General features: G+C 41.1%; 1 protein-coding gene across 1 annotated transcript in view; it reads right to left on the bottom strand.

Moving 5' to 3' along the window:
• LOC122696839 (orofacial cleft 1 candidate gene 1 protein-like) overlaps window positions 1-24131 on the bottom strand; it is a 75932-nt gene that overhangs the window by 34494 nt on the left and 17307 nt on the right. The window contains exons 2-3 of the mRNA XM_043906961.1: window positions 14200-14443; window positions 4906-4992 (exon numbers count right to left, since the gene is read on the bottom strand). Of these exons, the coding sequence (XP_043762896.1) occupies window positions 4906-4992; window positions 14200-14443 (331 nt within the window). The remainder of the gene's footprint in view (window positions 1-4905; window positions 4993-14199; window positions 14444-24131) is intronic.

The following is a 24131-nucleotide window of genomic DNA, read 5'->3' as shown; positions in this document are numbered from 1 at the left end:
TCAAAGCAGGTTTTATAAAATGTTCAAAGAATTCTAAGAAACTGTGGTTTAAAAATGTAAGGAAAATATATTAATAGACTCAAATATAAGAAATCTCAAAAACAGGAAACTATAAAAACAGTCAAATGGAAATTTCAGAATTGAAAGGTGTAAGGACTACAGTGAAAAATTCACCAGAGGGGTTCAAAAGTTCATGAAATGAGATGGTTGAGAAGGAATCAAGAATATTAAAGATAGATCAATAGAAATTATCCAGTTTGAAGAAGAGAGAAGAAACATGGAGATAAAAACGAGACTCCTAGGAAGAGATGAAGGAAAAAAAAAAAAGATAGAAAAATACCTGAGGAAATAATGGTCTGATAGCAAATGGCCTTCCCTGGTGGCTCAGATTTTAAAAAGAACACCTGCAGTGCAGGAGACACAGGTCCGACCCTAAGTTGGAAGGATCCCCTGGAGAAGGAAATGGCAACCCACTCCAGCATTCTTGCCTGGAAAACCCCACGGACAGAGGAGCCTGACGGGCTACAGTCCATGGAGTCACAAAGGAGTCAGACACAACTGAGCATCTCAACAGCAGCAGCAAAGGGCCCCTGTGTTTGCAACTGGACTCTCTTCTCCTGGCCCACTCTCTGGAGTTTTGCTGGGTCTCCTGGCTCCCTCTCCTGCAGCCACTTCCTCCAGGTTACAACTTTTTTTGATCCTACTTCATCAACCAGTGCTGATTCAGCTATTTCATTTTTAAGAAATTCATTGTCATCTCTTATCTGCAGATCCCTACCATCTTACATGCTTTTATTAGCCTTTTATTAGCCTTGCAATAAAAAAGCAAGAGAAATATAAGAATATATACATATGAGATCTGTATCTATATCTATCTATGTATCCATATTGAACAAAAGCTCATAGAAAGATCCTATTATATTCACCAGCTAACCTGAACAGAGCATTGAGAAACTTCCCTGGCAGTCCAGAGGTTAAGACTTTGTCTTCCGATGCAGACGGTGTGGGTTCGATCTCACCATCATAAACCAAAACATAACACAGCAGCAGTGCTGTAACAAATTCAAGGAAGACTTTAAAAATGGTCCACATCAAAAAAAAAAAAAAAACTTCAAAAAATAGAAAAAAAAAAAAGAGCATTAAAATATGTCCTCCCCAGAGCAGTGAAGGTGCTTTCACTGCCCGTTCAGGGCAGCCCAAGCCGTTCCTCCCACCGTTCAGCCTTGCCATCTTCGTCCTTGAAAAGAACTTTGCTCACAGAGCCCACAGAGCATGACACTGGTGACCCGGACTGAGATTAAAGTCTGGGGATCAGGGGAGACAAGCCCCAGCCTGCTTTATCCTAGCAAGAATTCCGCTTTCAGTGTTCCTAGCATCCAACAGAAGAAAAATTCCAAGCTGCATTTACAAGGTAGTACCAATAAGGGGGAAACGATTGCCTTTAGCAAGCACAAGACTTGAGAAAACGCGCCTGTCCCTTTATTATTGATAGTGATCAATTGATCCCTAGAATCTGATTGAGAACTTCGGGGTGTAAATCAGGCCACATGTGCAGTTCCAGAAACATCACTGCTAGTCATTCATAGCATATTTCAACTGCCCCTGGCATGCATTTCTGGATTAGTGTCACACAGGGGTTCGCAAGAAAGCAACAAGGGCCATTTGTTTATATGGTCACATTTCTACCCTTCATATTTCCTCATATTCAACCTGACATGGGCCTAACGTATCAATAAGCACATCAGTGTGGGTTTGCATTTCTTCATCAGGCATTCAAGAACAAAATATTGGTTGATTCACAAGTAAAGGGAAATTAGTGTCATGAAAGGATAATTTTATTGCCTAAAGAAACAAACAGTTTAACTTCTTCAGGGGGCCCGCTACCTGAACTGTTCCTCTAGGCAGGCACATTCTCCATCAGCAGGTTAATTGCTGGAATACTCTGTATTCATCTCCAAGGCCCACATTCACTTGTGTATTCTCTCAATCATTCCACACATATTTATGGGGAACCTAGTATATGAAAGATACTGTTCCAAGTGCAGTGGGTGATGATGATTCCTGGCCCTAAGGGAACTACAGCCTGGGTAGTAACTTCAGAAGGAAAGGCACAACCAGTGTGATAAAAATGACACCACCACCATTGAGAAACTGACCAAAACCTGAGAGCCCTCAAAAAATTAGACTGAAGCGGAAAAAAAAAATTCAAACTCATCGGACATGTAAGTGTTAACGACGTGGTAATTGGTCAGGGACTGAGGCTTCACATATATGATATTACTTTGTCCTCACTACGACCCCTAAGAGGGGCTACATTATCCCCACTTTACAGATGCTGCTGCTACTGCTGCTAAGTCGCTTCAGCCGTGTCTGACTCTGTGTGACCCCATAGACAGCAGCCCACCAGGCTCCCCCTTCCCTGGGATTCTCCAGGCAAGAACACTGGAGTGGGTTGCCATTTACTTCTCCAATGCCTGAAAGTGAAAAGTGAAAGTGAAGACACTCAGTCGTGTCCGACTCTTCATGACCTCATGGACTGCAGCCCACCAGGCTCCTCCGTCCGTGGGATTTTCCAGGCAAGAGTACTGGAGTGGGGTGCCATTGCCTTCTCCGACTTTACAGATGAGGACATTGAAATTCCTGAGAGGTTAGGTGACAGGCCACCTAAGAAGCTGTGATCCAGGGTTCAGTGGCCAGCGTGCCTTTGCTGCACAGACCACAGCCTTAGCTGACCTCACCTGAGTGGCTCACCTGTCACTTTGAGCCTTCAATAGACATTAAAGCCTAGAGTTGTTCCATGTGGGGTAAGTGGGAAAAAGCAAATGAAAAATGTATCATGACTGGAAAATGTGTGTTTTAACTAAGGGAGAGCGAAAACCTCTTACATTGCTTCCTAAGTGAATTTTGACTAATATTCATGTGTCTAAGTTCTTCCCCAGCTAAATTCTACATGGACCCTGAACACTCAAATTGCTAAACTAAAACTGGTGCTGAGAATTCCATGGATCATAAAGAACTTAAGAAAATGTCTCCATTTTCCTGGGCTTCTACATAGTTTCATATTCCAGCGGTCAATCGGAAAAACAGGAAAGACAATTCATAACTTCTTTAACTCTATCTTTCTAGTTCTCAGTAAATATAAAAATATTCAATCTGACTAAACTATTTCTTTGGCTGTTACTTTGTTATTACCAATATGTTAACTATACATACACACAAATAGATTTTCCAATATATAGATTTTCACATTTATATGTGGGGCTTTTGATGGCTTACTGTTAACAAGCTGTTTGGGGGGAAATTCACTTTTCTAGCCTCTGAACGATGGCTTCCCTGGTGGCTCAGTGGTAAAGAATCTGCCTGCCAATGCAGGAGATACAGTTTTGACCCCTGGGTCGAGATGATCCCCTGGAGAAGGAAATGGCAACCCACTCCAGTATTCTTGCCTGGGAAATCCCATGAACAGAGGAGCCTAGCAGGCTGCAGTCCATAGGGTCACAAAAAAGTCAGACCCAGCTTAGCAACTAAACAACAACAATCCTCTGAACACTATCTAAAGAGAGGTTATTATCTAGAATCGTGACATTTTTTGTTTTGTGCTGTATATACTTGTATCAATAAGTAAAACTAAGATCTCAGAATTGTCTATATTTTTCAAATGCTTCTGTTGGAATCTATGAAAATCACAAAAACAATGTAACCTTTTCAAACTCTGTTGAATATTTTAGATTCACTTTCTATTATTCTTTTGTCTCTGGGGTCACAGAGATACTGGTGGTTTGTAATCTAGGCCAGTGGTTCTCAAACTTTATGTGCGTGCATGCTCAGTCGTTCAACTGTGTCTGATTCTTTTGTGACCCCATGGACTGTAGCCTCCCAGGTATCCTCTGTCTGTGGGATTTCCCAGGAAGAATATTGGAGTGAGTTGCCATTTCCTCCTCCAGGGGATCTTCCGGAGCCAGGAACCAGCGGCTACATCTCCAGCATCTCCTGCATTAGCAGGTAGATTCTTTACCAATGAACCACCTGGGAAGCCCCTCTCAAACTTCAGCATGCTTTCAAATCACCTAGAGGATGCTGGGCCTAAATCACTGAGTTTACATGACTAACAACTTTGAAGGTGATGCTGATGCTACTGGTTCAAAGACTAGCCTGTGGGAACCACAGCCTTAGACCAAGCTGACCGAGAAAGAGCACTAACGAGGAATCAACAGACCCAGACTCTAATCCTAGATCTGTCACTGTCTTGCTGTGTAACTTTATGGAAGTCATTTGACACCTTAGCTTCTGTTTCTCCATTAAGTTGTGTCCAACTCTTCGTGACCCTGTGGACTGTAGCCTACCAGGCTCCTCCGTCTATGGGATTTTCCAGGCAAGAATATTGGAGTGGGTAGCCATTTCCTTCTCCAGGGGATCTTCCTGACCCAGGGATCAAACCCGGGTGTCCTGCATTGTAAGCAGACGCTTTACCATCTGAACCACCAGGGAAGCCCACGTTAAACAACATACTTTAATTAAATAACTTGTGAACATCCATATCATTCTATAAATCAGTAACTGACCCGGACAATACAGTCCACTCCACCACGCGTACCAAACAATCTGAAAGGTCAGTTCTTAAGAGCTAAAATATTCACTTTGTTTCCAGCAAAACATATGATGTTGCCTCATACTGTCATGTCAACAATAATGCCATTTATGAATTCCTAAATGTCATCACATTATGCTAAATTGTGAAGAAAAAAAAACATGATTGGTGAGTAAAATAGAATTAGGGACACAACACTATAAAATGCTAACCAGCGACTCATAGGGGCAAAAAAGAAACCAGTAACAGTGGCAGGGTTTCCAACATGTTCAATGGTTAAGAAATGCACAAATACTGTAATAAATATGGCACTCTACCTTGAAAAAGACTGGAAGTTTGCTGTAGATGTGGGCTGGCAAGAATTGCAGGTTGTGAATGATTTCGAAGTAGTGGAAGGAAGGTGACTAGAAATAAGAGAAAGTTGTAACAGCAGGTGTGAACAAATGTAACTCATTGATCTCAGCTGGGAGTTGGCATAAGCGTCGCAGTTCACCGATCTTTAGCAGCCTTAAATCCTGGGGCCCGTTTTCTTGTCTTGGAAATGAAGGCCCTTCGAGGCATGCATTTATAGAAGATACTTATTCCATCAAATTTTGACAGTTGGGTCCAATGTGTAGCCTCCTTCTTCAATTTACTTCTGGATCACTGCTGGAAATACTTTGGTGACTTTCTCATCCTTATTCACAACTTTGCCCAACAGCGCTTGAGGGCTTTGGGAATCATAGCAACATTTAAAGCTACTATGCTGGTCAGTACTGGCAACAAAAGGCGCTGAATTTGGCAATTTCCATTTCAGGTCTTTAAATATAGATAGAGCTTTCCTTTTGTACATGCTTGGCTACTTAAACCCAAACACTTAGGTTCATCTCAGGTGTTGGATGAGGTGAGGTTTGTTTTGGATTTTTTTTTTTTGATGTATAAAAAAATCAAGAATGTGAAAAATAGGCAAAGACAACCTTCAAGGATAACGTTACCCAGAGATGCCGGAAGTGTGTCTGTGTGTGTTCTGTGTATTTCTATGTGTTTCGGTTTTCGGACGGAATATGCATAAGCAAACTCATAACTCACCTTTTACTAAAATTATTCCCTGACTTATCATTCACATTCATATTTTCAAAACAAGTGTTTGGCAAAATGACTATTCTTTTGATAACAATTACAGCTTTGTTGTTGGAAATACTATTAGGTTAGATATAGAATATTGTGAATCTCCCATAATCTCTCCTAGGTGGAATTGAATACGCCTAAGAAATGACTTCTATTATATGAGGGAACTTGCGGGTTCCTTAAAAGGAAGGTCCAGACTGAGGTCAGGTACCCATTAAGGCTGATGCTTTGTGGTTATCGTTGACTCACTAAATCACTCTGCAACCCCACGGACTATAGTCCATCAGGCTCCCACGTCCATAGGATTTCCCAGGCAAGAATACTGGAGTGGGCTGCCATTTCCTCCCCCAGGGTATCTTCCCAACCCAAGGATCAAATGCCTGTCTTCTGAATTGGCAGGCAGATTCTTTACCACTGAGTCACCAAGGAAGCCCCAGGGCTGATGCTACCTGAGATCATTTCTGATGATGCTCAGTGATACCCAGCCGTTTCCATGAAAACTGAAGTTTCCAACAGAATCAGTCCCTCTTCTTCCCTTCAGTCACCTGTCAGAGAACAGGGTACTCATCTCTCTCCAACTTCTCATAAATTGAAACCAGCTTCCTCTTGATTACCCTTGTGTAACATCTTTATGGGAATTGTTTTCCCATACTTATTACGAACATTTTAATAGAATGTTAAAAAAAATAATAGAAGAAATTCAGAAAACAGCCATAGGAAGTACGGAAGGTGTGGAAACATTTTTCACAAGCATGAGAAGAATCTACTGGGGTAATTCAGGCTTGCAGAAGAGTCAAAGGAGCAGTTTAATAACCCTAAGTTTTCTTGATTTCTCTCTTACACTTAAACCGCACATTCTGTCCACCAGGAAATCCTGTTGTCTCATGTATTTGAAATACGTCTATGATCCTGTAACTTCTCACCACCTCCTCTGCTAATTCTGGTCCAGTTCACTTCCATCCTCCTCCCAAAACTATAAACCATCTGGTCTCCCCGCTCCCTTCTCTGCCTCTCCCCTAGCTATTCTCAGACCAGCGGCCAGTCATCCTTGTAAGCTTGGCGATGTTTCCATGTCTCCTTCAGAGTGAAAGACCACTCATCTCCTCTCTCTCCCTCTCTCCTATTCCGCTGGCTTTGTTATTCCTGGAACATAACCACGCACGTCCCATCTCAGCCTCAGGGCCTTGCTTGCACATCACTGCCCCAAATGTGATTCACCCTGACTATTTAAAAATTGCCAGTGACTCTTCAACACTCCCACACACATACCCACACTCGCACAAGTAATTCCCTTTTATATTGCTCCTTTTTATCCCCCATGACATGTGTTCCCTTCCACCACCCCAGGTCATTTACTTTCAACCATGATTACTCCATATTGTCTCTCTTCCCCTGACCAAGTTTATAGCGCTTGAGGACCACAAAGGCAAATACCTTTGTTGTCTCACTGATGCATTGATCAAGAACAGTTCCTGGCATATAACAGGTGCTCAATAAATACCCAATGAATAAACCATTTTCAAATTAATGGAAACTAATATGAGGAAGAAGTTTGCTGACCTTTAAGAGAGAGAAAACAAGAAATAAAGAGAAGTATATAAAAAGAAAATAACAAGACAAGCTTTCCTCCAAACTACTAAAATAAATGACCAAGAGGAAGTTTCTTTTGATTGACTTGGTGATTTTTAAGAGATAATATGGCTTCACCGGTTAGAAATCAGTAAGAATAAAGAAAAAAAAGGAAAAGGGAACATGGGTAAAAATCTCAATTTGATTCTTCAATAAGAATTAGTCACTTGGCATGTGTTTCCACAGACAGATCTCTGTTGTTCCTGTCTTCTGCTAAAGGATGTCACTGGCTCAGTGGACTATAACTTTACAACTTAAGGCTTTCCATTGTTTCTGCCAGGGTTATGCTTAACTGTAATCCAATCTATATAGCATTACATTTTAAGCTACGAGTACTTGAAAATACCCTGTCCCAATAAGCTCAATGGAAAGTTCAAATACACTGATCATTTACCCATTTTAGGGTGAGGGGAGATCACATCTCTTATTGCATAGAAATAAAATAAACCCCCCAAATCCTCTATTTTAATATACTTAGAAAGTTCCCTAATTCAGGTTTCAGAGATAACGTGCCAATATCCTATATGCAAATATTCCAACTATTCACAAAGAACAAAAACACAAACAAAAGTAATTTGATTTTAGGAGCCATTTTGTAGATTTAAAAGGAGAAGTTTTATATTAAACTATTATCAGTCTGGTGATGAATAGGCTTCATATGACAGAAAGATAAATTAATGCCATCAATTATCAGCTAAATTGCCATTTTACACTTAAGCATTATAAGTAACCAAGTGAAAATTTAAGAAAAACAAAATGAATTTTCAAAGTTACATGACTTTTTTCCAAGTGAGATTAATGTAGAAATTCAGACATAGAAAAGTAAATAATCATAAATAGGCAATCTGAACAGTTCTACCAAGCTAACATTTACCTAATAGTAAAAGAACTGTTTAATCAGTAATGTGTAGCCTATTCCTTTAGATTTCACATAATCTTGGTCAGTATAAAAGCAATCCTAAGTCTCTTTTCCTTTATCCAATCATGGTTTCTGGAATCTAAAGATTCATGAACAGATTTCTTAAATTAGCACCTATTTTCCTCTTCCAACATTGTTGGCTATTTCTGAATTTCTTTCCACAATACTTCCCAGTGAATATTATAGAACCATGACTCAGGAACACTCAGAATCCCTTTGCCTTACTTGCTTAATCTAAGATTAGGGTATCTGATTCAAAACATTTCAAAAATAGATGACTATTTGTTTAACTCATCATTTACTTTTTCAAGTATGCCACCGGTCTGATTAAGAGCTGTCGTTCTAGTTGCAGGGATGGAGCTAGAATCAGGTCTGTTTTCTTTCTCTAAGTAAGTTGGTCTTCACGCAGACTAGCAACCCATGGAAAGAAAAATAATATATTTTTTCTAATTATTTTTAATTGGAGGATAATTGCTTTACAGTGTTGCGTTGGTTTCTGCCATACATCAACATGAATCAGCCACAGGCATACATATGACTCCTCCCTCTTGAAGCTCCCTCTCCCTTCCCACCCCATCCCACCCCTCTAGACGGTCACAGAGCACCAGGTTGAGCTCTCTGCATCATTCAGCAAATTCCCACCAGTTATCTATGTTATATATGGTAGTATATGTGTTTCAATGCAACTCTCTCCATTCATCCCATCCTCTCCTCCTCCTACTGTGTCCACAAGTCAAGAACAAGCATATCTTAAGGTCCCCGCCTGGCCTGGCCACACAGTGCCTGCAGGCTCCCGGTGAAATAGCTGGTACAGCCAGAAGAGGCATTGCTGTGTCTCAACAAGCAGAAGGTGGGAGCGCGAGCCTCTCTGAGTCAGCGAAGTGTTGTCCTAATCTACACAGAGGGTCAGCATACTTTCAGGACCAGACACACACACACAAATCTAAGTAAAAAGCTAAGAGCCAATCCCGTCCCTTCATTTGAAACATAGCATCATGTAAATTCAAAATGCTCTGCTAAATCATGTTGCATCAACCAGCTTCGTAGCTAAGACCTGCAGGCTTTAATTACTTTCAGGGGAAAGTCTGGTATCCAAAGAAAGTCTCATTATGAACTGGCATTTGCTCCAGGGTGGAAGGAGGCCCAGAAATGAGGCTGTCTTGGCGTTCCTTTACCAAATCAAATATCTGTTCATCCTTCCTAGTGACGAGGCTGGTGATCTACATAATTAATATACGCTCACATCGAAGTAAACATGAAATGATTAAACAGGAAGACTTTAACAAGACAGCATGTGAGGAGGGAAAAAAGAAAAGGAATTAATGGGTAACAGAGTCTTAGAAACAGGGGAGAGTATTGTATGTTATTTTTGAGCTAAATTTTGTTCTCATCCAAAACCTAATTGGTTTTTAAACTTCTTTCTCCACAACAGCCCAGACAAGGTGGTTTGGAGCATGTGTTATACACAAAATATTTACATCATGGCTCTTGCAGCCTAGTCAGCAATTTGTGGAATAGCAACTTGAAAAAGTAATACTGTAATAAAAAAATAACTGTTGAATAACCTGCATTCCTAACAGACCAAACTTGGAGGACCAGCAGTAGAAATCTTGAGAAACCGCTGCTATTGGCATCCTAACAGCAGCTCTGATGTGGTGGGAGGAGCCAGAGTAGGGGTCTTTATTTACATTTATTGAGTCTGCTAGGGACCAGGCACCACACTAACTGCTGGGAATTTGTAATTTCATTTAACAGTAAAAGCAACATCTTATGTAAACTCTGATATCATCATGCAGGACACACAACACACGAAGCCAGTCAATGAGAACTATTAATCAAAGCGAAGGGAGATATGCATGCCCCATTATCAGAAGATAAATGCCACCAAGACTGGGGGAAATGTTAAATACCTGCAGTATCTCTTGCTTAAAATCTCCTTGTCTAGAAATTATGAAATTATGTTTGCTTGCTTTTTAATGTTTGATAAAGGAGTTACGCTAAAAGGAACAATAAACCTTTGCCGGAAGTGTTCTGCATCAGGAAAACAATCTGTGTTTAGATTCAGCTCTGATCTTGCCTCAAATGATGAGTTACGGTTGGTTGTCACCAGGAGTTCAGAGTTCAAGGTGGAGACTACTTTAGGGTCTTTTCCTGCCCGAGACAGAAAGAATCACACATTTGCCAGAGGACTGATGTCAGGGTGAGTAATGCTGTGTATAATAGGAGACCTGAAAGAAACACCCCAAACACTTTGGTTTTTGCCTATCTCATCATCCCCTAGAACTTCCATTGCATCAGAGTTTTTGGTTTTTAAGTTAAGCAAGATCCAGCACCTGGAGCAGAGTCAGCTGGTAATTTTTCTGTTGTCCTAACATACAGCCCTTTGAGGAAGGCACTAAATGGGATCTCCATTCACACAGGAGAGGAAACACACCCTCGGCGAGGTTGACTTTCTGGTTGCCCCCACCGGCAGTAAGCTGAGCCCGGAAAGTTCAGCCCTGGTGTGTGCTCTCAGCTCTTCACCGTGGGGGTGGCGGCGCTTGGCTGTGGACGAATATCGAGGGTAAACCATCCTCTGTCCTGGAGTCAGAAACATACCATAGGCCAATGGAAAAATCAGAGAGATGGGGAAAAGGGGGGATTCGGGACAGTAATTCCTAGCAATATCACAGCTGATAATCAAAAAGGAGGGGATGGTTTCTTCCTAACAGAACCAGTCTGTAGGAATGCTGAATCTGTAGTTTGTTCCTTCCTGAAGTTTCAGGCATTTCCAGCTAGTCTTTTTATTACTAAGTATTAACAAATATTTATACCTGAGCCAGGTAGACTCAATTGATGGTTTCCTACAAGAGCTTAGCACACACGACTTAGCGACTAAACTACTACTATTACTAACTCTTAAAAAATGGGGCTGGAACACAGCCTGAATCCTTTGGGCTGAGTGCTTTTGGGCAGTTTGATCTACCTTTCCCTGGTCCCCAGGAGTAATACTGACAGAGGAAAGGGTCTAACGAGTCGTCCTACAAACATAGCTCTTGATTTTGGAATTTCATTTCCATGGAGATGGAGGAGGCAGGGTCTACTTTCCATAGACAAGTGCTTGCATTTTCTCATTCTTATTATTATGAACGTGAAAGTGAGAGTCACTTAGTCATGTCCGACTTGTGCAACCCCATGCACTATAGCCCACAGGCTCCTCTGTCCATGGGATTCTCTAGGCAACAATACTAGAATAGGTAGCCATTTCCTTCTCCAGGGGATCTTCTCAACCCAAGGATTGAACCTGGGTCTCCTGAACTGCAGGCAGATTCTTAACCATCTGAGCCTGGTGGGCTACAGTCCCTGGAGTCACAGAGTCAGACTCTAATGAACATCTAGCACTTTACTATGATGAGAAAGGTGCAAAAGGAGTAGAAAATAAGTACATACTTTTTAAAAGTATAAATTTTGAAAGCTGGATGGAATTTTACTGGATATCCTGCATTTGGCGAGCTCATTATCTTGGCTTCAAAATTAGAAAAGCATGTCTTATTTTCTGAAATAAACACGATTTTTGTAACTACAGAACATTTAAAAAATCATTTCCAAGGCTCGACAAGTTTAACCCAACTTCCCAAAAGCCCTTCTGTCACCCAAGGGCAATGCAACAGAACAGAGGAACATAATGTGCAGAAAACGTTTCGTTAAATAAGTGCGATTGGCAAGACTCTTCATCCACCACCTCCCAGCACCAGGCACGCCCTCCAAACAAGGCAGACAATAAATGGGAACAACATGGTGAGGCTTTGCTCATGCCACGCAGCTGCTCACTTCGTTGGATTGTGTTTTATATTTAGGCATAACAAGTTTGGATTGTCTTTATGTACAGTGACAGCCGGGCAATGAATGTTGTTTGAACTCTGAATTGTATAAATACGGAGACATGTTGATTTGAGAAGAGAAAACAAGGCATGTGAAAATTGGCAAAATACCCATTTTAAGAATTACAGTTACTCTTCTTGAAAAAAATAGACAAGAAACTCAACTGGCAGACCACCCACGAAGTACCATTAAGATCTAAACAGCATGAAAAAAAGACAACGTGCTCTAGCCAGTACAGTTTTTGAAAGCATTAACTGTAAAAAGCCTTTAGTTTAATCCAGGGACCTCAGCATAGTGCCTATAGTTAACAGACTCCTTTGGGTATTCACATATGTGAAATAAATTGGGATAATTAGAAAAAAAAATAATGATAATAGTTGCTAGTATATATAGTACACCTCTATGAACCAAACAGAAATGTCATATGTGTTACCTTATGTAATGCTATAATATAAACCCCATAAAATAAATATTGAATGATCTGTCCTAATTTTCCAGATAAGGAAATTGAGGCTAAGAGACTACATAAGTGAATAAAGCTCAAGCAGTAAGGCCAGCAGCAGAGGTGGAATTCAAACTCAAGCCCAGTTGTCTCTCTACATTTGTTTTTTTGGCTGTACAGTGCCGCACTGTGGGATCTTAGTTCTCTGACCAGGGGTCACACCCATGCCTCCTGTATTGACAGCACAGAGTCTTAACCACTGAACTGCCAGGGAAGTCTATCTGTTCCTAAGACTAGTGGCCTTGTCACTACAGTGCCCTGATATTCAATAACTCCTTTCCACAGTAGGTTTAATCAGCATACAATGAGCCAAATTCATTACTGACAATAAAGCAAGAACTCATAACCCAAAATAAGGATTCGGTTCCTAGAAAAAGAAATTTCATTGACATAATCTTTCAAGGAAACAAATAAGCAATTAAATTAGGCAAATGTGCAATCAATTTAAGAGAAACAAAAAGAGGAAAACGTCCAACAATAATACAAAATAAATCCATCTTGAACAATGAAGAAGTAGTGAATAGAGTCATCCAAGTGTTTCCTCTCTATAGAGTTAATGTTCTGCAAAACTAATAAGCCTACCTGCCTTCAGTTCAGTTCAGTTCAGTCGCTCAGTCTTGTCCAGACCAACTCTTTGCAACCCCAAGGACTGCAACACACCAGGCTTCCCTGTCCATCACCAACTCCCAGAGCTTGCTTAAACTCACGTCCATCAAGTCAGTGAGGCCATCCAACCATCTCATCCACTGTCATCCCCTCTTCCTACCTCCCTTCAGAAAGACTTCAATTAAAAATGGGAAAATATCCTTTGCCCCTGTATTTCTCTGACAATCCTAGCCACCAATAATGATTCTTTTTTCTGCTTTCCTCCTGCCCTGAATGACTTATTCGCTTTGTAATTTCCTTTTATATGTATAGATCTCTACCATGAATTTTAAGCTCTTCAAAAGAAGCAGGTACATTCTGAACCTCTTTGTATGTCTTATAATGCCTTGCACATGATACACTCTCAAGTAATTGCTGGTTTTATTCAGGGCAAGACTTCTACCACTAAGATTATCTAGACTCTCCAAATTTGACTAAAATGTAAGATTACGGTTCTAGCTAACTGGGCAACTTTTGAGACTTTTGGCATTTGCAATGGGCATCATCCTTTCCCTTTTTAATAGACAGATCATTGTATTTGAGAGTAATAGGTACAGGTGACAGTAATAGGTGCAAACTTGCTTTTTATATTAGCTGTGTTTTTCAAAAGTTGTATTTCATTCTGTCTTTCAAGACTTCCTCAAGGAACTAAGGGGCACAACAGAGGACAACATCCACTGCAAAACAGAAAAGATGGTGGCTGGATAGGTGGAAAGAAGGGAGCGGATCCAAGCTTGGAAAATATTGCCATAAAAAGTAAATCTAGGGAGGATAGAGCCTTAAGCCCCATACATTGGAGCCACCAGAAAAGAAAAAGCATACAAAAAAAGGGGGGGGGGGGCGGAGCTGTGCAGAAAAACGGAGCAGGCGGTATGGCTTTTGCAAACTCCCAAGAAGTTTTGGGCGATGTTGGCTACCAAGCGACGCATGAAAGAGTCATGGTCACACTGTGCCTCTCAGCATCCACCAGGTGGCTGGATGGGAAGGGATGCACCGCGTAGCAAACTGTTTCACAGCTGTTTTTACGTGTGGATGCTGAAGCTGCCAAACTGGACGCGAACGGCACGTGGGCCCCCACAGCCGCACAGGCGCAGTGAGCCCCTGACGCGGGCAGACGCGCCGCGTTCCCGCAGTATCCCGCAGCGGCTGGAGGGCAGCTCACCTCCTCAGAGGATGCGGGGTGCGCCAGCTGCTGGTGACGGCAACAGAATCAGGTAGGTTCTGCCCTGTCGTCTTTAAGTGCTGCCTGCCTCTCAAAGGCAGAGCCTCCGAACAGTACAGGAGCGAACAAGTTTGCAAAGGAAACGCACTTGCAGTCTGGAAACCAGAGCAGCTGGATATCCAACTGCGTGGAGAAATTCAGAGGGCTCTTCTTCTCCCTTAAACTGGTATTACTCACCCGCGTTTTATGGAGTGAAAGCATATGCTTAAGTATAATTACTCAACAACTCAGACCGATTCCAAATCACAGCCATACACATGCAATACTCAATTCCACCTAGGTGGTGACTATGTGACTTCTTTGCTTGGGTATTCCTAAGGAGGATTATAAACCAATGGCTCTGGAGGTGACATTTTGAAAATAAAATGAAACGTTTTGTAAATACAGTTATGTATGACACTCCAGGTGGCGGGAGTGGTAAAGAAACCGCCTGCCAGGGCAGGAGATGTAAGAGATGTGGGTTCGATCCCTGGGTTGGAAAGATCCCCTGGAGGAGGGCATGGCAACCCACTCCAGAATTCTTGCCCGGAGAATCCCATGGATACAGGAGCCTGGTGGGCTATAGTCCACAGGGTTGAAAACAGTCGGACATGACTGAAGCGACTTAGCACACACACGCATACGTAAAGTACATAAAACGAATGCCATATACCCACCATCCGTTTGTGACGATGGCATTAATCGCCTCATGCTGATGGTAATTCTGTTGTCTCCGTATCAAAGAGGTGCCTTTTGCTGGTGTTATTGTAGTTCTTTTGACTCTGCTGGCACTTTTGAACAGGTAAACGGGCTGCTGCTGCTACTGCTAAGTCACTTCAGTCTTCAGTCGTGTCCGACTCTGTGTGACCCCATCCCTGGGATTTTCCAGGCAAGAACACTGGAGTGGGCTGCCATTTCCTTCTCTGGTAAACAGGCTAGGACTCTCTAAAATCCATCCAGTGCAGAAAAAGGAAAATGCAGGAGATTGTTGGTGAGGTCTGGCCAGATACAAATGAGTGCTTAAAGATGCTGAAGCAGACTGGGGAGAGATGTGGAGTCCATGTAGCCAAGCAATGTGGGAGAGTAAGAAGAAAATTGAGGTGAAAGGAGTGATAGGCCCTTGACCTAGTCCTGGGGGCTTGGTGTCAAGAAATGTGTGATGGAGCCATTCAACTTAAAACTGCCAAGCACTAATTTTCTTAGAGAATTCTTCATCGTTTCAGACTGATTGTGTGTATATATGTAGGTAGGTATATACATGTGCAGTTTAAAATCTAATTTTATACACATAATATACTTATTTTAAACATAAATTATAGGATAACCCTAGTATCATATGGTTGGATGGCATCACTGACTCGATGAACATGAGTCTGGGCAAGCTCCAAGAGTTGGTGATGGACAGGGAGGCCTGGTGTGCTGCAGTCCGTGGGGTTGCAGAGAGTGAGACACAACTGAGCGACTGAAGTATAATTTTTGATGTTTAATAATACCATGTGCTCTGAAGATGGTGGAGACAAAACTTGCCGTTTCCACTTTTAGCAGTCTTACCAAAGGATGAATATTTCATGAGAAGTGTAAAGAAATTACTTTTCCAATGTCTTCAATGAGGAAAGAAGGCTATCATCTGAAGAGGCAGCTTCAAGGGGCTGTTTGGATGTTGTAAAGAGCCATCAAGTTTATTATTCGTGACATAAATGGAAACTTTTTAAGTAGATTATGTTCTGACATAAAGGATTCCAGTTAAGACACCAGATTGCAAGGAAAGACACAAACAGCTGCTGCAGCTTTGAAACTGTACTTACTGCTCACTTGTTCACAAAAATGTTTAGATCAACTTCACTACTTTTAAACTTTCTGTAGACAAGTGACATGGATGTATTACAGGCCCAGGGAATGGTTTTAGAAGCAATCAGAGGCTGACAGCAAAGCCAGGAAGTGTTCAGGGGACAAAAACCTCCCCTTTGTGACCAAATGAACCACTTACTGCAAAAACCAGGATAGCATTGAGGAAAACATGGGCAGCCAACCTATGAAACAAAGCGAACTTCAACCATAATGAAATCACTGCTCATGTAACAGCAAGAAGCAGTCCCCAGAGAATCAATAAGCAATTGGTTCCCAAAGAATATGGATCTTACCCGCCGAAGAAATCAGAGCGACTGCTTTCTTTCTCAAGTATTCTTCTCTCTACCCGAGTTTCTGCTATCTGTGGTCCAGTCATCCTTCAGTATTTAATCAGCTTCCACTCCTTGGGAAGATCTTAGCTCATCAGTTCCTTCAAATTCCTCTTAGCGCGTAGTATGTGCCTCTTATTGTGTTCGTGACCTTGAACTCTGTACCATACAATTTGCATCATTATTTGTTGTTGTTGTTCAGTTGCTAAGTCATGTCTGACTCTTTGAGACCCCATGGACTGTAGCCCGCCAGCCTCCTCTGTCCATGGGATTTCCCGGGCAAGAATACTGGAGTGGGTTGCCATTTCCTTCTCCAGGGGTTCTTCCCGACCCAGGGCTGGAACCCTCGTCTCCTGCACTGGCAGGTGGGTTCTTTACCACTGAACCACCAGGGAAGCTGTGAAGTAATTTAGGTAAACTAAAACAAACAGAAGTCTTTATTTCCTTTCTTAAAGCCCTGCTGTGTCCTACTGAGATGAGGAAAAGAACAAGCAAAATAATCCAGAGGCAACCAGGAAGGAAGGTATAAAGCAGGAGCAAGGAACTGTGGGGATGTTTAGCACAATGCCCGCTATGTCTTTCCGGGGGGATTTTAACCTCCTTCTCTGCCAAGGCCTCACACCTGCAATGTGAACAGCTGGGGACCCACAGGGCAGTGATGTGACTTCAAAGAGGAGCAGACAAGTGAAGGAGGCAGAGGGGACCCAGTGGAGCCAGAATGATCTCTAGAATGTCTCAGATCACTAGCCTCTGCACCTGTCCCAAAGCACTGCGTTTGAGGGTGTTCCTTAGACCACTACTGTGTCCCCAGATGATAAGACCCTAAAAAGTAAATGTTTAAATGTTTGTTGGTGCCACATACCATATCTGCTTTAAAATGCACTCCTTGTTGCGAAGGGGTAGTTAGGGAGTGTGAGATGGACATGTCCACCCTGCTATATTTAAGATGGATCTCTAACAGGGACCTCCTGTAGAGCACGGGGAACTCTGTTCAAGGTCATGTGGCAGGCTGGATGGGAGGGGAGTTTGGGGGAGAATGGACACATGTAGATGTATGCCTGAGTCCCTCTGCTATCCACCTGGAACACTCAGAACATTGTTAATCAGCTAACCCCAACACAAAATAAATTTTAAAAAATGCACCCCTTGGAAAGATCATTCTGGTTGTCTCACTGAGCTTCTCTACCTATTGCCCTATGCAATGAATGCTTTCAAAAATTGTATTTGAGAGCTGCGAGTTAAATCAACTAGTCTGGGATATCATAGTCCTTGAATTAACTGAGAGGAGGGAAAGAGCAGGGAATGAGCCAAGTCAGAAGAACAAATGGAACCGAAGGAGCATCACCAACCTCAGGTCCAGAATCAGGATTTTTATTAGGTTCCTGAGGAGTGAAGTGACTGTTCCCATGGGCAATTACATTCTCCAGAGCAAAATAAATTAGTTAAATGTGTCTACAGAGTGGCCAAGCATTACAACTGTTCTTAGTCTGTTTCTAAGAATTATTTCATCACTAACTTACATTAGTGATCTTGGAAATAAATGAAAAGAATCCCAAGTTATGAAAGCCCTAGGCTTTTGTTGTAATGGAGTTGGTGATGGACAGGGAAGCCTGGCGTGTGCAGTCCATGGGGTCGCAAAGAGTCGGACATGACTGAGCAACTGAACTACCAAACTGATAGCAAATGAACAGCTTTTAAAATAAGAAACATCTTAGGAGTCATATTAACTGACTCAAAATGTCCCTCAGAATTACAAGAAGAACCGAGGAGTGTCTCTAGGTCTCATAAGCATGTTTTGGACATGAATAAGTTTTTAAGTATGAATAATAAATATTACTGGGCTTCCCCAGTGGCTCAGCAGTAAAGAATCTGCCTGCGATGCAGGAGATGCAGCAGATGTAGGTTCGATCCCTGTGTCGGAAAGTTCCCCTGGAGGAGGACATGGCCACCCACTCCAGTATTGTTGCCTGGGTAATCCCATGGATAGAGAAGCTTGGTGGGCTATGGTCCGTGGGGCCACCAAAACTCAGACACAACTAAAGCAACTGAGGATGCATGCCATGTATGTTATCATCATAATAGAACTATGTGTGTGCTTAGTCACTTAGGTGTGTCCTACTCTTGTGACCCCATAGACTGTAACCTTCCAGGCTCCTGTGTCCATGGGATTTTCCAGGCAAGAATACTGGAGTGGGTTGCCATTTCCTTCTCCAGGAGATCTTCCTGACCCAGGAATCGAACCCAGATCTCCTGCATTATAGGTAGATTCTTTACTGACTGAGCTACAAGGGAAGCCTGTGAAAGAACTATAGGTAATGATTTATCTCAATTAATCTTCACAACAGTCCCATTTAAAACTCAATTTTTTAATTCTCTTTCAATTTTTAAATTTTTTAAAGTTATTTCCATTTGAAGCTCAGCAAACTTTAGAGGCTTTCCTAAGGATCCTTTCTTAAGGATGTCAGACCATCTGAATGGAAACCAGATCTTCTCATTTTAAATCAAGTGCATCTTGGAAGTGATGAAGACCTAAATGGATTCCATGTCTTTTAACCCAAATCTAGTTCTCTTTGTATATACAATAGCACAACTGACAGATTAAAAATATGATCCCCAGAGGCTCATAGGTGAAAATAAGGACAAAGATTTTTTTTTATGAACAATTGTCATTTAGTTCAAAGGAATCATGAAACTATCTTGTGTCTAATCAATTAAATATTAGAGACAGTGGAAGGAAAAGAATAGTTTCTGGGCCAGCTTGGCATCTAAGTATTTGGATGCTTAGACCAGGTTTCTCAACAGCAGGACTATTGCAATTTGGGGCCAGACATCTCTTTGATGTGGGGTCATCATAAGGTATTTTGCAGCATCCAGGCCTCTACCCCCTGGATGCCGATGGTGACAGCTGAGAATGTCTCCAGCACAGCCTCCCTGGGGGTCTCAGTCATCCTCCTCCCCAACTGAAAACCACAGACTTAGAGGCAGTATTATATTTTTTTTCCTGTGCCTGAAAGAAGTTCTATTTTTTCTTAATTGTAACATGTTACTGAGAAATGTTCCAAACTTCCTTCAGATGTAGAAGAGATTCAAGAAAGATTGTTCTCCCCACTAAAAGTATCACCCATACAACTATCTTACCGTTGATGGTGACTTTCCTGTCCTTTGACTTCTCCCATGGATGGGACAGTCACTCTAGACTGTATCCTGATGACACAAAGGCATGCTGTGAATAGTGACACACTTGGAAGATACTAAATAGAGAGGGAATTTTTGTTATCCACATATGTGTAGGTGAAATAGATAAACATATGGAATGTGGTGCTCGGAGCCACAGTGAGATACCCCTACACGTGCATTCGATTGGCTAAAATTAAAAAGACTGGCTGACCGTATCAAGGGCTGGCAATGATACAGAGGAACCAGAACTCTTTGGTGCCAGTAGGAATGCAAAGTGGGGAAATCACTTTGGAAAACAGTTCAGTCACTTCTTAAAATGTGAAACTCACAGACACCAGCCACATGATGCAGCCATTCCAGTCCAGCCATTGGTCTATGGAAAACAAACAAATGAAAAATGTAAACTTTTACATGAGTGTCCGTAGGAGCTTTATTTATAATCACCAAAAGCTGAAAACAACCCAAAATTATAATACAGCCATTGAGTGGAATTTTTGTTGCTTTTGTTGTTCACTCACTAAGTTGTGTCTGACTCCTTGGGCCCCCATGGACTGTAGCAGTATGAAAAGGCAAAAATAGGGTGGAATACTACTTGGCCATAGAAAAGAAGGAATTATACTCACTTACATGGATGAATCTCAAAATCATTACTTAAGTGCAAGAGGACAGCCAAAAAAAAAATACGCATAGTGTATACATATGTAAAATTCTAGAACACACAAACTGATTTGTGGTCATGGGAAGCAGGTCAACATTTCCTGGGATTGGTGACTCCTGGGGAAGGAGAAACAGAGAGGAAATTTGTTCAGTGATGGAAAACTTTGCTATTGTGATTGTTATGATGACTTTAATTGTTCGATGCATGTGTCGTAACTGCTGAGATTATAAATTTAAATATGTGTCATTTATTATAATTCAATTATAACTCAATAGAAGAAAAAGGAACAAGTTATAGGAAAATGCAAGTTTTATCTACCCAGTAGAAGTGGTGATTTCAAACCACAAAAGTAGAATTCAAACTCCAACCCTATTATTCCAAAGTAACTGCTAAAGACAATTTTGGTAAATGCATATGTTGCATAAACACCAAATCCATGATGTAGTTGTGTATTGGAGCCAGTCTAACCAGTATGTCTTGCCTTTCAGGCCAGAAGATATAATAACACAAACCTGCACACAGGCACACAGGCACATACACTCGCCACGCAATCCCATTACAAAGCAAAACCAGCTGCATCACAACTGTTTCATTCTGCCATCCTGTGCATCCTTTCCTTATCTGAAGCTATCATCTTTTTGTCATTCTTTGATTTAAGAAATAGCTCATCTCACTTAAACAAAATGGTATAACCTTCACCTTATGAACAATTCAATGCTTCAGCAAATACCAAACGCAGCAAAAGTTTAAAAATCTTGGAAATGGGGACTTCCTTGGTGGTCCAGGGGTTAAGACTCTACCCTTCCAATGCAGAGGGTACAAGTTTGATCCCTGATCAGAGACCTAAGATCCCACAGGCTGCATAGCACAGTCAAAAAATAAAAATATTAAAAAATAATAATAAAATATTTTTTAATCTTGGAAATGCACAAATGAGGTCAATTCTGTGTTCTTTATGTTTTATGAACAGAAACTCCAAACTGATGCAAAGTGTTATTAAGTTGGCATTGTAAATGTGCCAGACCTAAAACAGGTATTCTCTAGATGAAGTCTCAGCTACGTCAAAGAATAAATGCATATATTATTTGAATCACAGCAAAGAGACTGTATCAACAATCAAAGAGGTGTATTTATTTTCCTTCCCATATTTGGCCACTTTGGGCATCTTTTCCTGAAGAAAAAAAGAAATCTATAGGACGTGAATACCAGGTGAGGTGAACTGCAACTTTGAACTCAGAAAGGAAATAACTACAATTCTGTGGCTCACAATAACATTTTGGCCTTCCTTTGTTTCTCTCTGACAATGGTAAATTATATATTATTATGTCACAGTTAGACAACACATGGATTTAGGGTGAACTGATGAATTCTGAGGCAATAGCCAACTCTTTCTGCAGGAACTGAACATTGCTCCATCTGGCCAGTGTAGAAGCAAATGAAAACAATGTATTTAAAGACATTTTGCCCTTTTTACTTTTCACTCCAAGATCAGTTATTATAATATCTTGATGCAAATAATATTGTAATCCAGAATGAAGCTTAGCACTCAGGAACAAAAATGAGTCAAGAGAAGCAAAACAGAAGAAAGGAAAAAGGGAGCATAGTATACAAACAAACAAGAAACAAGATGAAACTTCACAAAAATCTAAATTTAAAAAAGCAACTATTCCAGGTGAAAGTAGATGAAACAAAGCCAGGGGCACAAATATCAAGAGAAGAGTCTCAAAACAAATATCTGCAAACTTATCCTAACTATGTTTTAACGGAGATAATGAGAGCCACAGTAAAGAACATATTGCAATTTAAACACATTCATACATATACATGGACAGACGGACACACACACATACGCATCATGAAACAAGGGAGGAAGCTGGCTTTATGACTTTCGAGCTGTGATCTTGGTCAAGATATTTAGTTCTACCCCGCTTCAGTTTCCCATGTTAAGTGAGAATAATACAAGAAAACCAAAGGACTGTTACTCTATGAATTAAATGAGATAATGGTGATTGAGCCCTTAGCACCAAGTGAGGAACATTTGTAAATACAATAACTTTCAGATAGTGTTATAGAATTTATTGGGCATTATAATGGGGAAAAAAACTAATGTCATGGAGCAACATATCAGCTATGCAGAAGTGTTAGTGCTACCTGCCTACTTCACAAGTATTTACAAAATGTGGTAGTAATCACGTAAGGGAAACTGAGAAAATGGTTCTAAATTATCTGCAATAATATACTTGATCCAAATGATTAACAGTAGAGGTAATAGATGAAGCAGAACGGACCTGAAGTGAAATTAAAGCCTATTTTCCCAAATCAAAAAGACAGTTAAATACGGGTTCAGAGAGGACCCAGAAAACCATCCAAGAATAATTTCAAAAGAAAGAAATCACCTAGTTGCCAAATGTTTAAACCTTAAACATAAAATCATATTTTACCAGCTGCAAATGAGGGAGAAAGGCTTAAGAATTAAAAAAAAAAAAGCAACATGAAATTCATTCTCTGACATTTATGAGAAGAAAGAACTGGAGCTGTGACCACAGATACGGTAACTGAGGAAGGGCATCTCCAAGAAAGCAAGGGGAAACTCTAAATTCAACATGAGACAATGCCAAAGAACAAGAACAAACCAACGGCAGCAAAGAGGAGGTTGAGAAGTAATGGATATCGGCGAACAAATGCAAAAGAGTGCTTTAAAACAAACAAGAGGTTTTTAGAACCTGAATAACAGCAAGGTTAGTGATAGAACTGTAAAAGCTTAGGTGGATCAGACTAAACTGCACAAGATGCCGAGAACTAGAGCATCCCGTGAATCACCTCCCAGAGCAGGTGTTACGCTCTTCCTGACTTTTACTCCCTCCCCCGACTCTCTTCTTTGCTTCCACCCTAGCCTTCTTCTCTTGACCCCTCCTTCTTTTCAAGCTCCCTCCCTACTCAGAGCGTTGAACCTGGGGATTCCATGCAGGACAATCTTGGATAATATTTTTCTCGTTTTTTTAAAATAAGTATAATATTTATCAAGCATCTCAAATATTTCTGGTCTTCAGAAGGCTGCAGATAAACCAACACAGAATGTAGATACCCATCATATTTTCAGAGATTTCCAATAAAGATAAAACCTAGTTCCATAGAAGCCTCATGTCACAGAATTTACTCTCCAACAGTCAGTTCTGTATAAAGTTTCTCCAAGTTGACACTACTGATTTTTGGGGCTGGATGATTCTTCGTTCTGGGGGGACTAGCCTATGCTTTGTAGAATGTTTAGCACATTCTTGACCTCTAGATGACACTAGCATCCCCTGCACCCCAGTTTTGACAACCAAAATTATCCCAGATATCTCCAAATATCACCTAGGAGGCAAATAGCCCCAGTTGAGAACCTCTGCCATAAACCCTTAGATTTGGTGACCTTGAAGAGTCGTTGGGAAGACTGAGGTGGTGACCATTTCTGTATTTATGGCCAGCACACACCTACTTTTTTTTTTTAATTTTTATTGGAGTGTAGTTGCTTTACAATGTTGTATTAGTCTCTGCGGTACAGCAAAGCGAATCAGCTGTACGTGTATATTTATGCCTCTCTTTCTGAGATTTCCTTCCCATTTAGATTACCACAGAGCATTGGGTAGAATTCCCCAGGCTCTACGGTAGGTTCTCATTAGTTACT

This window comes from Cervus elaphus, chromosome 7 (assembly GCF_910594005.1).
Source record: "Cervus elaphus chromosome 7, mCerEla1.1, whole genome shotgun sequence".
Classification (NCBI taxonomy): Eukaryota; Metazoa; Chordata; class Mammalia; order Artiodactyla; family Cervidae; genus Cervus; species Cervus elaphus.
The sequence above is the reverse complement of the archived record's forward strand: the minus strand, read 5'-3'. Positions and strand labels throughout refer to the sequence as shown.